The sequence below is a fragment of the Heteronotia binoei genome, chromosome 3 (assembly GCF_032191835.1).
Source record: "Heteronotia binoei isolate CCM8104 ecotype False Entrance Well chromosome 3, APGP_CSIRO_Hbin_v1, whole genome shotgun sequence".
Lineage (NCBI taxonomy): Eukaryota > Metazoa > Chordata > Lepidosauria > Squamata > Gekkonidae > Heteronotia > Heteronotia binoei.
In genome coordinates, this window is record NC_083225.1 from 156,719,142 (window position 1) to 156,733,201 (window position 14,060).

General features: G+C 39.6%; 1 protein-coding gene across 8 annotated transcripts in view; it reads right to left on the reverse strand.

Annotated features, from left to right (window-relative positions):
• Positions 1 to 711: 711 nt before the first annotated feature.
• Positions 712 to 14,060, reverse strand: part of NBEA (neurobeachin) — a 581,951-nt gene continuing 568,602 nt past the window's right edge. For all 8 annotated transcript variants that reach the window (XM_060234688.1, XM_060234693.1, XM_060234692.1 and 5 more), the window contains 4 exons: positions 12,441 to 12,542; positions 11,214 to 11,410; positions 10,443 to 10,594; positions 712 to 2,513 (listed from right to left, as the gene is read on the reverse strand). In XM_060234688.1, coding sequence (XP_060090671.1) covers positions 2,423 to 2,513; positions 10,443 to 10,594; positions 11,214 to 11,410; positions 12,441 to 12,542 — 542 coding nt within the window. In that variant the 3' untranslated portion in view covers positions 712 to 2,422. The remainder of the gene's footprint in view (positions 2,514 to 10,442; positions 10,595 to 11,213; positions 11,411 to 12,440; positions 12,543 to 14,060) is intronic.

Below are 14,060 nucleotides of genomic sequence, written 5' to 3' on the forward strand. Positions count from 1 at the left end.
AATTTCTACACCATTTTATGTTCTGCTGCAAAATACCATCATTTCAGGAGAAAGAAATTGGAATTTATTGAAGAAACTATTTAGCTCATTTAGTGATTCACAAACACAGGATAGCTTTCAATTCTGGCCTGTCTCAATGTTCCCCCATCCACTTTATTATAAAAGAGATACTGTGGCTTGCTACTTCTGGAGTGCTTATGCCCTTGCACAAGAGGCAAAATCAAAATGCCTGACATGGGCTGTTGCATTGAGTTTTCTGTAATGACTAGGTATCTATTTATTTCACCGATGCCTCCTTTCTTCTTGCAGACCTTGAATCTGAACTTGGATAGAGTTGCCAGAGTATATATGGCTGCCAGAGTCTACCAAGGTACTGCATTTACTCAGTGATACAGATTTGCTTTTAATATATATTAATGGAAGAGTGTGCATGTGCATTCTTATAATGTACTATTTGGTTAATATATATCTTCATTCTGCTGATCCATTATCATAATAAATTGTTGTTGTTGTTGAATAGGTCAATTATTTATTTACTATTTTGTACCGACCAGTGTTACAGACAATAACCTGGACAATAGCTTCAATCCAATTGACTTCAAGAATATTCTTTAACTGTTGCATTCTTATCATTGTGAAAAAGGATTTCCTTTTCTATTAACGATCTGACATTTGTGTCAAATGTTAAATAAAACTTAGAAGCAATCCATAAATTCTTTGCATATTTTATTTTTCTTTTTGATTTCCAACTCACACACATCTGGCATATTTTACATCTTTGCAATAAAACATGGTTACAATAGCTTAAGGAATTTATATATCCAAAATATTTCACCATGATCTTGAGATGAAATGAATTTATCTTCCAGATGTTCAATATTCTCCCAATTCTAAGCTACAAACTCAAGATATTGCTTACAGACTGATGATGAATAACTTAATCATTACATTGATTCCCCATGATTTCAGAATCTTATAAATACAAACAACAATGTAGAAGGTATTTAGTGCTAAAACTTACTAATACAAGGTGGGTAACAAATAAGAATCACATCAATAAATAATGATATGTTTCTGGTGCAAAGTGCCAGTACAAAGAATCCATTACCTTGTTTTATCTTTTTTTTTTAAATAAATGACTGCAAGTGAGTGTAAAGTCTGAGAAAATTACATTCCTGTTACATGCCTCATAGCCCTACCAACACAATATGTACATCTATGACAATACAGTCACCAAATATACAAAGAAGAAACATGAAGTAAAGTGTATATACCCCTGGGTGTGACTTGATCTGTAGAATGTGCGGCAAATTATCTTGATAGTCAGCATTACAGTATTGTCAACCATGAAGTGCCTTCAGCTGAGAATGTGGCTTAAAGTGTGACTTTTCAGAAGAATGTTAAAAGAACAAGCTAAGGTTGTTTTGAACCAAGCTTTATTTCCAAGGGAATGAAGAGAAAATCTTAATTGATCTCTCCCTGCAATGTACAGTATGCCAAATGTGATGAATCTAGAAGTCTAGCACTCTTACTTTGGTGGAAGTCACTAAGCATGGTTGCACACATTTCTTCTGTGCTCCCACCTGTCTATCACGTTATTAAATCAAAAGGGAAGATTTTTCTTTTTCTTTTTCTAATAAAGTATAAATATGGCAAACAATGGCTTTATATCCAAATGCTTCATGTTGTGAGCAAAACTCCACTTAGAAGGGGTGACTTGATATTGAAAAGTGCAAACCATGTTTCAGTGGCAATGATAAAATTGCGGCTTGCAGCCCCCCATTTCAACCTTTGAATACAAGCTGTGCCTTTAGGCAGCTCTTCAGTTCAACCAACGAATGTGACCATTTCATCAAGACATCAGGTTCAAAGTACATGCAAGTTGTAACTCCACAATAAAATTAAGAAACTTTTTTTTGTTCTTTATACAAGGTTTTACTTTTACAAAAGTATCCCTTCAAAGTTAAGATGTGCATCTGATGTACAAAGTATCAAACGTAGTTTTTTCTTTTAATTATTTTTCAGCTTGAAAAGAGGCTGGAAATGGGAAATGGATGTTAGGTTCATGGCCTAAACAATAAAACAACCAGACACAAGGTTCTTCAGAAAATTCAAAAGTCTCTTGTGACGTATTCTACTACTACCTTTTCTCAGTAAACAAAGATTTATGAAATAATTACCAAAACATCTTCTAATTCATTATAATTTACATGATACAAGCTCGCTTCTGCAGCAGCTGGTGTTCAGTTGTGAAAAAACACACAAAGTAAAATGGTTGCTGACTACAATGTACAGCTATTGCTGGGTGTAATGGAATGTACAACGGAGGTCAATGCAGACTTGTTTTTCCATCAGATATTATGCCTTTTCGGTAGCGCTTGTGCTCTCAGTTTCCCCTCTACTTTCAGTTCTTCACTCAGGTTCAGTATCTGTTCTGATGTTCATAATGCCACCGATTAAAATCTATATTAAAAGCTACAATGCTACCAGAAGCCATGCCTGTGATTAGAGTCCTGGAAGAGACAGAGAGAGAGTCTATTCATACTGAGTTAATGAGTTTGATTTTCAGCAGTCAGTTTGTCAGGCTCCCAAACTACAAATCACGACAAAGGCAGCAGACATAATATGGAAAAAACTGAATATTCTGCTGCTTTATCTAGCAATAAATAACGTAAACTTATTCCCAGATAGACAACAGTGACTAAAGTTGGGGAATTTTACTAGTCAGTGGACAAAAGCAAAACGAGGCCAGTACTAACACATGTCAAATGCTAGAAATCCCCCCCTTAAATTCCCTTCACTTTTGGTTGACAGATGGGCACACACTGAATAGAGTAATAGCCAAGAATAGGTTAATATGTGAAAAAATTGATTTTTTAAAAATGATAACTTCTGGTTTATAGTGGGGGCATACTCAATAATACTATAGCTTAATTGCACATCCATGCTATGCCATCTATCTTTTTCATGGAATGCTTGTACAAAGTTATAATTTCTGATAGGTGTGGGCTCTTCAATATATGCAGGCCTGACTGACAACAAAACTTTATAACTATTATTTGGAGCTACACTTATCCATTGAGAGCAACCATTCTTTGTTAACATTTTTTGAAAAAAATCTTCGGGCCAGTTACTATGCTACATTTTGGCAATACCTTTACATGTTATTTTTTATTTTTAGGATTTATATACTATCTGCCTTGCCTGGAAGAGGTATTTTATACATTTAGTGTGTATTGCTATTACTTGGCACTTAGTAGTACCTGTCTGGCAATTACTTATTGAATGAGCCCTGCTGCTAAATGGAGACTGCCAGTGTTAGGGTTGTGAAAGGACCCTTGTAGGAGGACGTGGTGCTCTTGAGGAAAGAGGATGTACCTGCTATGGTACATGGACATTAGTGACAGGAACCAGGTTTGTCTCAGCCAAAATTATGCTAGCAGTTTGGCCACTGTGTGTTCCTGTCTCATTTTGTAAAGTACCTTTGGAATAAGTGGTAGAGGAGGGAATGCATATAAGAGATTTCTTGTAAATGTACTTACTGAAATGTTCACCGCCCTGAGCTGTACAAATAAAGCCACATAAAATAAGATGAGGAGCCTGAAAAACAGGGGGATCCCTTGCCCCCAACTCGGGAAGGGCATCCCTATAACTGAAAATGCATTATTTGGCAATAAAGTATGCATTCTCTGGTAATAAAGGGTCTGATTGTTAAGACCCTTTTTGAGTGGAGGAAGGCCTTGGCTAGAATGGAATCTGTTGTTGTGGTCTATGAAGGATACCATATAATTCTGTGTATATATTGCATCTCAACTTTCTTAGTTAGCTATTGACATTGCTACCAACTTGGTAAACACCCTGGGCACCATGGCTAGCCCAAAGGGAAGGGCCTTGTATTGGAAGTGGTGGGAACCACATTGTAAGTGGAGCTTAGAGGGCATCAGAAATCAACAACATTTTCAACTTAAGTGGAACTTATTTAGGCCTCTCAGGTCTACAGTTGGTCTCCCCCACCAAACCCTGGTTTGATCAGAAAGTATCTGTAGAAGAGTCCCAAGAGCTGGTCTTTAACTGGCACATGTGCTCTTGCTGTCTTGTCAAGCAGGGCGTGAATCTCTGCTAAGAGCTTGTGGGAAGGGACTGGAAGTTGGATGATGCGGGGGGGGGGGGGAATGTAAATTGGAAGAGAGAAAAACTCTATCATGTAGCCCTTTGTCATGATGGTTATGACCTATTGGTCCTGAGTGATGTCCCACCAGGTGATCTGATTGGATTTGTTTGTTGGATAATGAATTGGGTGCTTGTAATTGTCAAAAGTCCTGCTGGGAAGGTTAGTTGGGTTTGGGCAACTGGTGCCTTGCCTCTGGGATTAGAGAATCTTTTCCTCTGCTGAACAGTTAGTTGGGCCGTGGGTGTATATGGACTTTTGGAAGTCGCTTGAAGACTGGGTCTAAAGCCCTCTTCCTCTGATAGATGAGTAGTATATCCTGAAGTTGGATCTAGGTCTTGGGTTGAAGCTATGGAGAGAATTATCCCTAAGGTCTTGGTGGTGATTTTATCTTTTGTCATTTTATTGAGGACTTCATCTGTATTGGCACTGAACAGGTCCATGTCCTCAATTGGCAGGTCTTTAGTCCTTCCAAACATCTTGTGGAGAAGGGCTAGACAGTCAGCAGAATGCTTTGCAGAGGAGATTTGATGTCTGGAGTTTTTAGATGTTTCTAGGGTTAGGAGTTTCACTAGTTTGTGCTTGTCCTTTGCTAGCATTTCCAGGTAAGATATGATGCCTTTCCACAGGTAGAGCTGGTAGCAGGCCATTGTGCACTGTTAGTTGGCAATTTGATAAGCAAGGGTGGAGAAGGCATACATTTTTTCTGCCTACCATATCTAAGCTACAGACCTTCTTGTCAATTGGTATGGAGTGTTATCTACCCTTATCTTTCACCTGGGTGTGGTCAGCCACCAAGGAGTTCACAGTGAAATGCTAAAAAGGAAGGGGCATCCTTCCTGCTTGATTCTGTATTGGCTTTCAATACATTGAATGGAAGGTGAAACTGATGCTGGGCATAACTAAAGCCCAGTTGTGACTCGCAGGAGGCCATCCAAGACTGGGAAGGTATATCATGTTGAACAGTAATCTGTACAATGCCTACTTTTTAAACTGTTCTGTTTTTATTTATGTTGATGTTTATTTTTAATTGTTTGAGGTTTTGTAAATTATTGTTGTGACCCACCCTGAGCCCACTTACAGGAAAAGTGGGATATAAATCAAAGGAAATAAATAAATAGATCATTCAAAAGACTGGATTCATGGCTCTAAGAGGAGCACAGAACACATTGATTTTAAGAGACTCAGGCATGTGACTCAGTTGCTTGCTGTACATCTGAAGGTCTTGGCCAGGGGGTTATAAAGATGGTTTGGGCCTCACATCCTCGGGTTAGAGTTCAGAGGTGTAGTCAAAGTCTTTGTCCTAAAAGGCAGTGAGATCATAAGGGAAAGTTGTATCATTGAAGAGCTGGTTGTTCTTTTGTGAATCTGAAGGGAAACTCCCTGACTCTGTCTGGTCTGAACCATGAGGAGTGTATGGAGGTCATAGTAGTTACGCTGTCCTTGGTACAGTTATTGGAATGACATCAAATACAAATCCATCAGATCCAACTAGGGTGGTGGATTTGTACCGGGGGGGGGATGATGATAGGGGATAGGAGGTTCCAAATTCTGCACTTCACCCTCTGACACAGAACAGGAGGAGAAGGGTGAGCAACCCAACAGAGAGGACATTCTTGAAATGAAGGTTGCGTCCTTAACTGGTTCCAGAGATGACTTCAGTGGAACAGAGTCTTTGGATTGGGGATGGGAGGAGGTGGATGATTATTTTGATTTCAGCTGTCTGTTCAGTTGTTTGTGTTGATGACACACTTTCTTGGGAAATAGTGCCAAGAAGCTATGTTCAGGGAATGTGGGAGTGGAGTCTGTACTCCTTCCTGATTTTTATATTGTACCTGGGGTGGTTGGGTTTGGTCTTGGGGCTGTAGGAACTGAGGAAGCTCAGATACATTTTCCAGCAAAGGAAGGTTATGTATTACTAGGGTTTTTTCAAGTGAGCAGTGCCAGACCTTTCCCCAGAGTAGCACTTTTAGGAGGGAAGCTCTATCATGCCCAGCTTTTGGAGTAAATTTGCAGCAAAAAGAGCAGCATGAGATGTTATGCGCTTCACCAAGGCACTTAAAGTATTTGTCTTGGCTGTTGGTGGGGGGAATTTTAGATCCACAAGACCTGCAGGTTTTGAATGGTGTTTTTTTGGCCATATTCTGGATATGTGACTCCAAGGAGGCAAAGGTTTGAGGTAGGTTGTTGTTGGCAGTAAGAGACTGATGAAGTGGAGTTTGACAGAGGAACCTCTCCACATTGGCAGAGAGAAAACTGTGAGAAAGGCACTCACCCCTTCTATGTCACACTGTATAAAGTGGAAGACAGCATGGGGGAGTTTAAAATTTTTTCCATGGCAGGCCTGCACGTGCACAGTCCATATGTGGGACTGCACAAGTACCACAACAATGAATTAGCCTTAATCTTGATTGTGAGGATTTATAGAATTTAACTGATTTCTGTTTGTTTCATTAGGTCTCTTAAAGTGGAGAAGATTAACAGTGCACTCTTAAGCAAAGTTATTTCCTTCTAAGTCTTTTGACATGAACACATTCTATTTTAGTTCTGAAGGGGATTTACTTGATGAAGTATCCTCTGTCATATTTACTTACTGGACCTGAAAGATCCAGCAAAAATAATCTTCTCATAATTCCATATTTTGGCAGCCCCAGAACAGTTACAGAGAATGATTTCTCAGTAGAGGGCCTGAATTGAGGAACCAGTTGTTTACTAAAATTTACTAAAGATGTGAGACTTCAGCCTTTCTGCCTAGCTTTAAAGACTTATTATTATTTACTTACTTTATACCCTACCTTTCCTCACAATCAAGACCCACAGGGCAAGGGTCCCAAACTTTTTGAACCTGCAAGCACGTTTGAAATTCTGACACAGCATGGTGGGCACAGCCACAAAATGGCTACCACAAAATATTAGAGGAGGCTGCAAGAGGAGGAGTCAGCCACAAAATGGCTATTGCAGCTTACCTTCACAATTGATTTTTGTGAATTGAACTGAAATATCCTTGTGTGTTGGCAGCTGTTGCCAAAGCAGCATTTAAAAAAACTCTGCACTGGCAATCATATCTCCAAAGGCCAACTGAAAGCCCTATCTGGCCACACAAAAACCCTTGGCAGGTGCTAGGATGGGCATCATGGAAATGTCCATAGGTACCACATTTGTTTTATTCTCAGACAACTCTGTAAAATAGATTAGGCTGAGTTTGTGTTGACTGACCCAATGTCACCCAGCAAGCTTCCATGGTAGAACAGGGATTCAAATCTGGGTTTCCCATATCTTAGTCCAACATTCTTTATAACATACTGGCCTGCCTTAATTATATAGACAAGATTTGTTTACTTAGTCAAACTGTTAATGGTTTTTGTACCAATTGGGTTTTACTGTATTTGTATTTACTATATGAATGTTGTTTATGTTTATCTTAAGTCTCAAAATACTGAATGGTAGACTATTTAAATAAACAAATGTGTAAATAATTATTTTCTCAATTCAGCATGCAGTGTGAGAAGTCTTGTGTAACAAAATAACAACATACAGATAACTGCCCAAATAATGGAAAGTTATTACCATACCATACCAAACCTTTAATGGCGTAACAGTTGCGAATAAAAATACACAGAATATAAAAATTTAAACATTGGAGATAAAATCAAAACGAAACTGAGTTTACAGATGCATTCATACATGGTCAGATTTAAATTTAAGGATGTCAGCCAAAAAATTTGCCACAGCCTCGCTAGCTTCCCCAGTATTGCTCAGTAAATAATAACAGGGTGGCAGAATAGACAAATCTGGGGAGAAAGACAGCTTGCAAAATAAATCTTTACGGAAATTACGATAAAAGGAACGATCAAGCAATATATGCTGAATTGAGTTGGGAATATTCGCTCCACAGGAACAGAGTCTGTTCCTTGTAAAACTTTGGAAGGAAACTCATTTAGTCTAGCCAACATAAATGCCCTGTGATGACTTGGAATGGTTAAGTCTGATAGATAATGGGGCATTTTGCTGCAGAAAGCATAAAGACCTAAGGAAGCTGGGGAGCAAATATAAGGGTCTGTTGGACGTTGTTTCATTTCCTCCAACTTCAACAATCTCAATTTAATACATCTGAAGATATATGACTCATCGGAAGTAAAAAAAAATCATCAACCTCTATCCCCAACTGGTTAAGTTTGAACATAAGAACTGCTGACCAGGATGAAATATATGGGTCTCTTTTCATACAATCAAGAAGACTGTTAGGATCTGTTCTAAAGTGAATTTTGGGCCAGAATTTAAACACTGCAATCCAGTGTTTAAAGACTGACCCACTTCAGAGCAGAGATCAAAGTAGGACACACAATTTGGCATACCAAGAATCTGTCTAAAAATGAGGCTTGAATGCCCTCCACTTTCCTGGTAAATGCCAAGATCCATATGGAGATACCATAGAGAATTTGGGCTAGTGTTTTAGCTTTGAACACCTTAATTGCTGCCGGAACTAATTGGTTGCCCCTTGAAAAGAAAAATTATTTAATTTGAGCAACTGAACATTTAACCAAGTTGACGATGTTGTTACGATGTGAGACCCAGCTTAACTTGTGGTTAAAAGTGATCCCCAAGTATTTAAAAAATTTTGTTTGCTCAATTGTTGAGTTGCCAATAAACCATCTCTGTGGGCGCCAGCAATTTGAAAAGACAACTACTTTAGATTTGGCATAATTGATAGAGAGTGAATTACAATTACATTAGTCATAGAAGGCATTCAAATACCTTTGCAGGCCCACACTTGTGCAAGAGAGAATGGTAGTATCATCGGCATAAAGTAATAAGGGGACCGCTCAGCCTGCTAGTTTAGGCGGATGACCATTAATAGGGTTCAAAAATTGTACCAGGTCAGTTAAAAATAAATTTAAAAAATGCGAGGCCAGAACGCAACCTTGTTTAACCCCCTTTAACACTGAGATTTTGCTAGTCAGGTCACCACTAGAAGAAAATTTCACTTGGCAAAAAGTATTAGAACAAAGTTTCCTCAAGAGAAACAGCAAACGAGGGTCCATTCCCAGGTAACCTATCTTAATCCATAGTTGGACTCTATCTATTGAATCAAATGTGCCCTTCAAGTCGATGAAAGCATATAATTTTTTTGTCCCGGTATGCATATATTTTTCAGCAAGGAAGGCCAGAGTGCAGCAATGGTCCATAGCCAATTTGTTCAGGACCTATAATGTTGCCTAGGCACATCCAGTCAGTTAATCAGAGTTCTAAATGTTTGGCATACAATTTGCCCGCTATAGATAATAAACTAATGGGGCAGAAATTTTCTGGTAACTCCAACCTCCCCTTTTTGTAAATTGGGATATTACATATTTATTACATATTTCAACTGGGAGGCCAATGAATGACACAGATGACAGCCTGCATGTTCAGTGGAGAGGAGAGAGAATGGCTGTGAACACAATGATCCCCAGGGCTGTTTGGCACCCTAGGTAAGGCTAACTTCTGGCATCCCCAGCGCTGATAAAGTCACATGTGGGGTGTGTGCCCAAATCAGCACCCCCAGGAGGCTGGTGCCCTAGGCAATCACCTAGATGGCCTAGTGGCAGGGACAGCCTTGATGACCCTGCCCAGTGCCTCCATCTGATTGTCTGCAGGGGAAGCTGTGTGGCAGAAGTGGCTGAATGACCTCTCCAACCTCATGACAAGTAGTGTTTGCAAAGCAGTGTCACTGATCACAGGGAGGGGATGGCTATTATACTAACTTGGTTTTACTGGTTGATGTATTTGGGTCTCTTCCCTTTTTTCTATATCTTTCAAACAGCTATATTAATGTTGTTTATATTTATTTTTTTGTCTCAAAAAGCCAGTTTGGTGTAGTGGTTGTAGTGGTTAAGTGCATGGACTCTTATCTGGGAGAATTGGGTTTGATTCCCCACTCCTCCACTTGCAGTTGCACCTTGGGTCAGGCATGGCTATCTCAGAGCTGTCCTTAAAGGGCAGCTTCTGTGAGAGCTCTCTCAGCCCCACCTACATCACAGGGTGTCTGTTGTGGTGCGGAGTGGGGGGGGGGAGGGAAGGTTAAGGAGATTGTAAGCCACTCTGAAATTCAGAGTGTAGGCGGGGTATAAATCCAATATCTTCTTCTACTTCCTTTGCACGGTTGCACCCTTCAGATAATGAGGAAAAAGAACAGAGAGGCAGGAGGTAGGGCCAGCATGCTCACACCCATGTGGGTGTTACATGTAAGGCTGTACTGGGCTCTAGACTCCCTGCTTTCTGAGTTGCAGCTTACCTCTGATCATGGGACAGGTCCATTGCTCTAATGCCAGCATCACAGCCAGGGTAAATATAGAGTTGCTTGAAGTCACAAGCTTGCCATACTTCTACTACTCCATTATCACCACCTGTCACCAGGTTCTGCCCATCACTGCTCAGGAGAATTGCCTACAGCAGAGTTAAAGGCATACACTACAGTTAATAGCTGGGAAATTACAGGACATCAGGAAAAAAAGGTTTTATGTGGAGTTCTTCTATGTTCAATCGTATTTCAAAAAGAAATTAATAAAACTTGACAGGTAGCCCAAAATGTGTAATTAATGTCTATCTTATAAGAAAAAGGAAAGAACCAGGAGCAAAGGAGAACATTTCACTTGATGCCAGCATATATCATTTCATGTTTTGCCCTGCAATGGTTGGTGACATCACCGACGCCTCAAAGCTGGGCATCCTTTTCGCTGCTTGAGGTGCAACTGATGGATCTGACTCCCCTGGGCTTGGATTCATGACCTGGCTCCTAATCAACAGAGGACGGATGTCAGGTCATGTAAGCTTTTAAGGCATACACACTCAAAAACCTTTAAGCCTAAAACATGTATCACAGCAATCATTGTAAATTAAGCAGTCTGTTATCATTGTTTTTTTTTTTAAATCTAGGGTTCCAGTCTAACTTGAAATGGAGAAGTTTCCAATGCCAATATGACTTTTTCAGTTATTCTTTTAATGTGCAACTTCCTCAATCAATACCGATGAAGTGCTCCTTTCAGTTACAAGAATAAATATTTACCCTGGTTGAGTCATTGATCTCCATCTGAGCCAGGAGTTTGCCATTAATGCTGAAATTGCTGAACCTGCCTCGTTCATAGTAGATGATACAGTGGCCTTCACTAGATACGGAAATCAAGCGAGGATACAAACAGTTTTCTGTTCCTTCAAGTGCTCTTAGCAAATCTCCAGTAATTGTGTGCACCAGACAAGGTCCTTCTGTACATTGCACAAATAATACAGTCTATCACAGAGATGAATATAATTCATGATAAGCATTTAGACTGTGTGTGGAAATGGCATATAATGGTATCACAGCAGCACTGAAAAGTTTTGTGGGATGACAATGTCTCTTATCTAAAACCTCAGTAAAGCGAAAAACAGAACATTGCTGAGTGTGTATTTGTATCTGTTAAGCTATTCAGTTTTCTAAATGTTTAAAGTGATCTTGTTACTCTAGTAAGCCAGAGATCACTGGTTGAACATCTCGGCATATTATAAGCACATGTTGAATTCCTGAATCCTGGCCCCAATTTAATAATAATAATAATAATAATAATAATAATAATAATAATAATAATAATAATAATAATAATAATAATAATAATTTTAATTTATATCCTGCCCTCCCTGCCGAAGCAGGCTCAGGGTGACTCTGCAAGGCAAAAACATTTACCTGTGACATTTTACACTTGCAGTCTCCCATTTAAACTGGACTGCTACTAGGATTACTACTGTCAGCCTCAAAGTGGACCTGGAGATTTCCTGGAATGACAATGGATCTCCAGATGACACTGCTCAGTTCTTCTGGAAAATAGCCGCTTTGGAGAGTGGATACCCCATTGAGGTCCTTTTTCCCTCAGGTGTTACCTCAAAATCTCCAGGAATTTCCCAACCCAGATTTGGCAACCAAAGTAAAACTGTTTCTTAGTTCTCAAGCCATGCTCATGTTTTCACCTGGTCTCAAAATACAGGTTCTCACACAGTTTAGCCTGCCTCACACAGGCTAAACTATTCACATACATTTTGTTACTGAATTTCGAGGTTAGAATTTTTAAATACATGCTACACCATCAGGCAATGGCAGCCTGAGCACGGGTGAGAGACAATTGTTAATTTATATGATATTCAAGTTACTGTGAACGATCCAGAAGTTAAAATAATAATTAATTATGAAATTATACTTGCACTGAGGCAACAATCAATGAAGAAGAATTTCAATTTTTAAAGAGTTTAAATGACATCTGACCTTTAGCACCACTTATGACAAGTCCCAGCTCAGCACAAACTGATACACAGACAACTTCATGATCATGACCTGTAAGAACAGCTCTGGGAGCAGGATAATCACCTAAATCAAAACAAAGCAAGACAGGTAAGAAATACCAAGTCAAATAAAAATTATATTCAGAAGCAATAATTGAATGCACAATGACTTAAACATCACCATTTTAGGATACCTATCTTAGAACCAAGTTTCACTACTTATTGGTTTACTTTTTATTTTATGTGCATGTCAGAAAAATTGAGATTGTACGAACATCTTAGAGTTCACTATCAAAGTAACATACCTTGTGATTAAACCATAACACCTTATTGGGAAAAAACCACTCATGCAGGGATCCCAACCATTTTGAACCTGTGGGCACCTTTGGAAATCTGACAGGAAGTGGTGGCTGCAGCTACAAAATAGCTGCCACAAAAGGCAGAGCCAACCACAAAACATCAAGGAGTAAGGTGATATGTAGCTCAAATAGTAACTCTTCATCATTTAAATCAGAAACTTTAACAGAATGCCTTCTGGAAATGAACATATTGTTTAAAAACACTGTCTTGCATACACAAATCTTATTTTCAGTCACGCAGTGAAGATATTTGTGATGTGGTGGCAGCTGCTGCCAAAGCAACTTTTAAAAAGACTGCACAGCCAATTAAACCCAGTGGCCAATCAGAAGCTCTGCTGGGTAAAAGCCCCTCCCAGTTTCTAAAAATACTTGGCTGGTACCAGGAAAAGAATTAGTGAGCACCATGGTGCCCACAGATGGCACGATGGGGACTCCTGCTCTCAGGTGTCAATTTTTTGTCTAGAATAAATCACAAGAGTGGGGTAACATTATATCCCTGCCTCCTTTCCTAAGACTGGTTGTTTGCCCATGTGCAGGCTGTACATGAGTGCTCACTCACATGAGCACCAGGTGGTCTCCTGTAGTAGTCAGGAACAATCCTTGTAAACTTGAAGACTAGACGATGCCTGCCACATTTCAGTAAATCAGATTTAGTTCATACTTGCTTATGAAACACAAAATAGAACAATTCTGTGGGTTTGTCCTGTTTTTTACTAACTTCACATGCTGATATAGCATAGACTAGCATCCCTCTCTGATTTCTGCCTGAGGCAGCTTATGATCAGCTGGCGTGAGTGGGATCACTGGAGTCCTGGGATACTGGCCCTGCTTCAATGGAGTATCATGGATTGTGTATGTGTTTTGTTAAGTGCTGACAGAATCATTTCTGACTTATGGTGACCCTATGAATTAATAACCTCCAAAACATCATGTCTTTAACAGCCTTGCTCAGGTCTTGAAAACTGAGGGCTGTGTCTTCCCTTACTAAGCCAATTCATCAATTATAGCATTGGAGAAAGTCCAGAGAAGGGCAACTAGAATGATTAAAGGGCTGGAGCACTTTCCCTATGAAGAAAGGTTGAAACGCTTGGGACTCTTTAGCTTGGAGAAACGTTGACTGCGGGGTGACATGATAGAGGTTTACAAGATAATGCATGGGAAGGAGAAAGTAGAGAAAGAAGTACTTTTCTCCCTTTCTCACAATACAAGAACTCGTGGGCATTCGATGAAATTGCTGAGCAGAC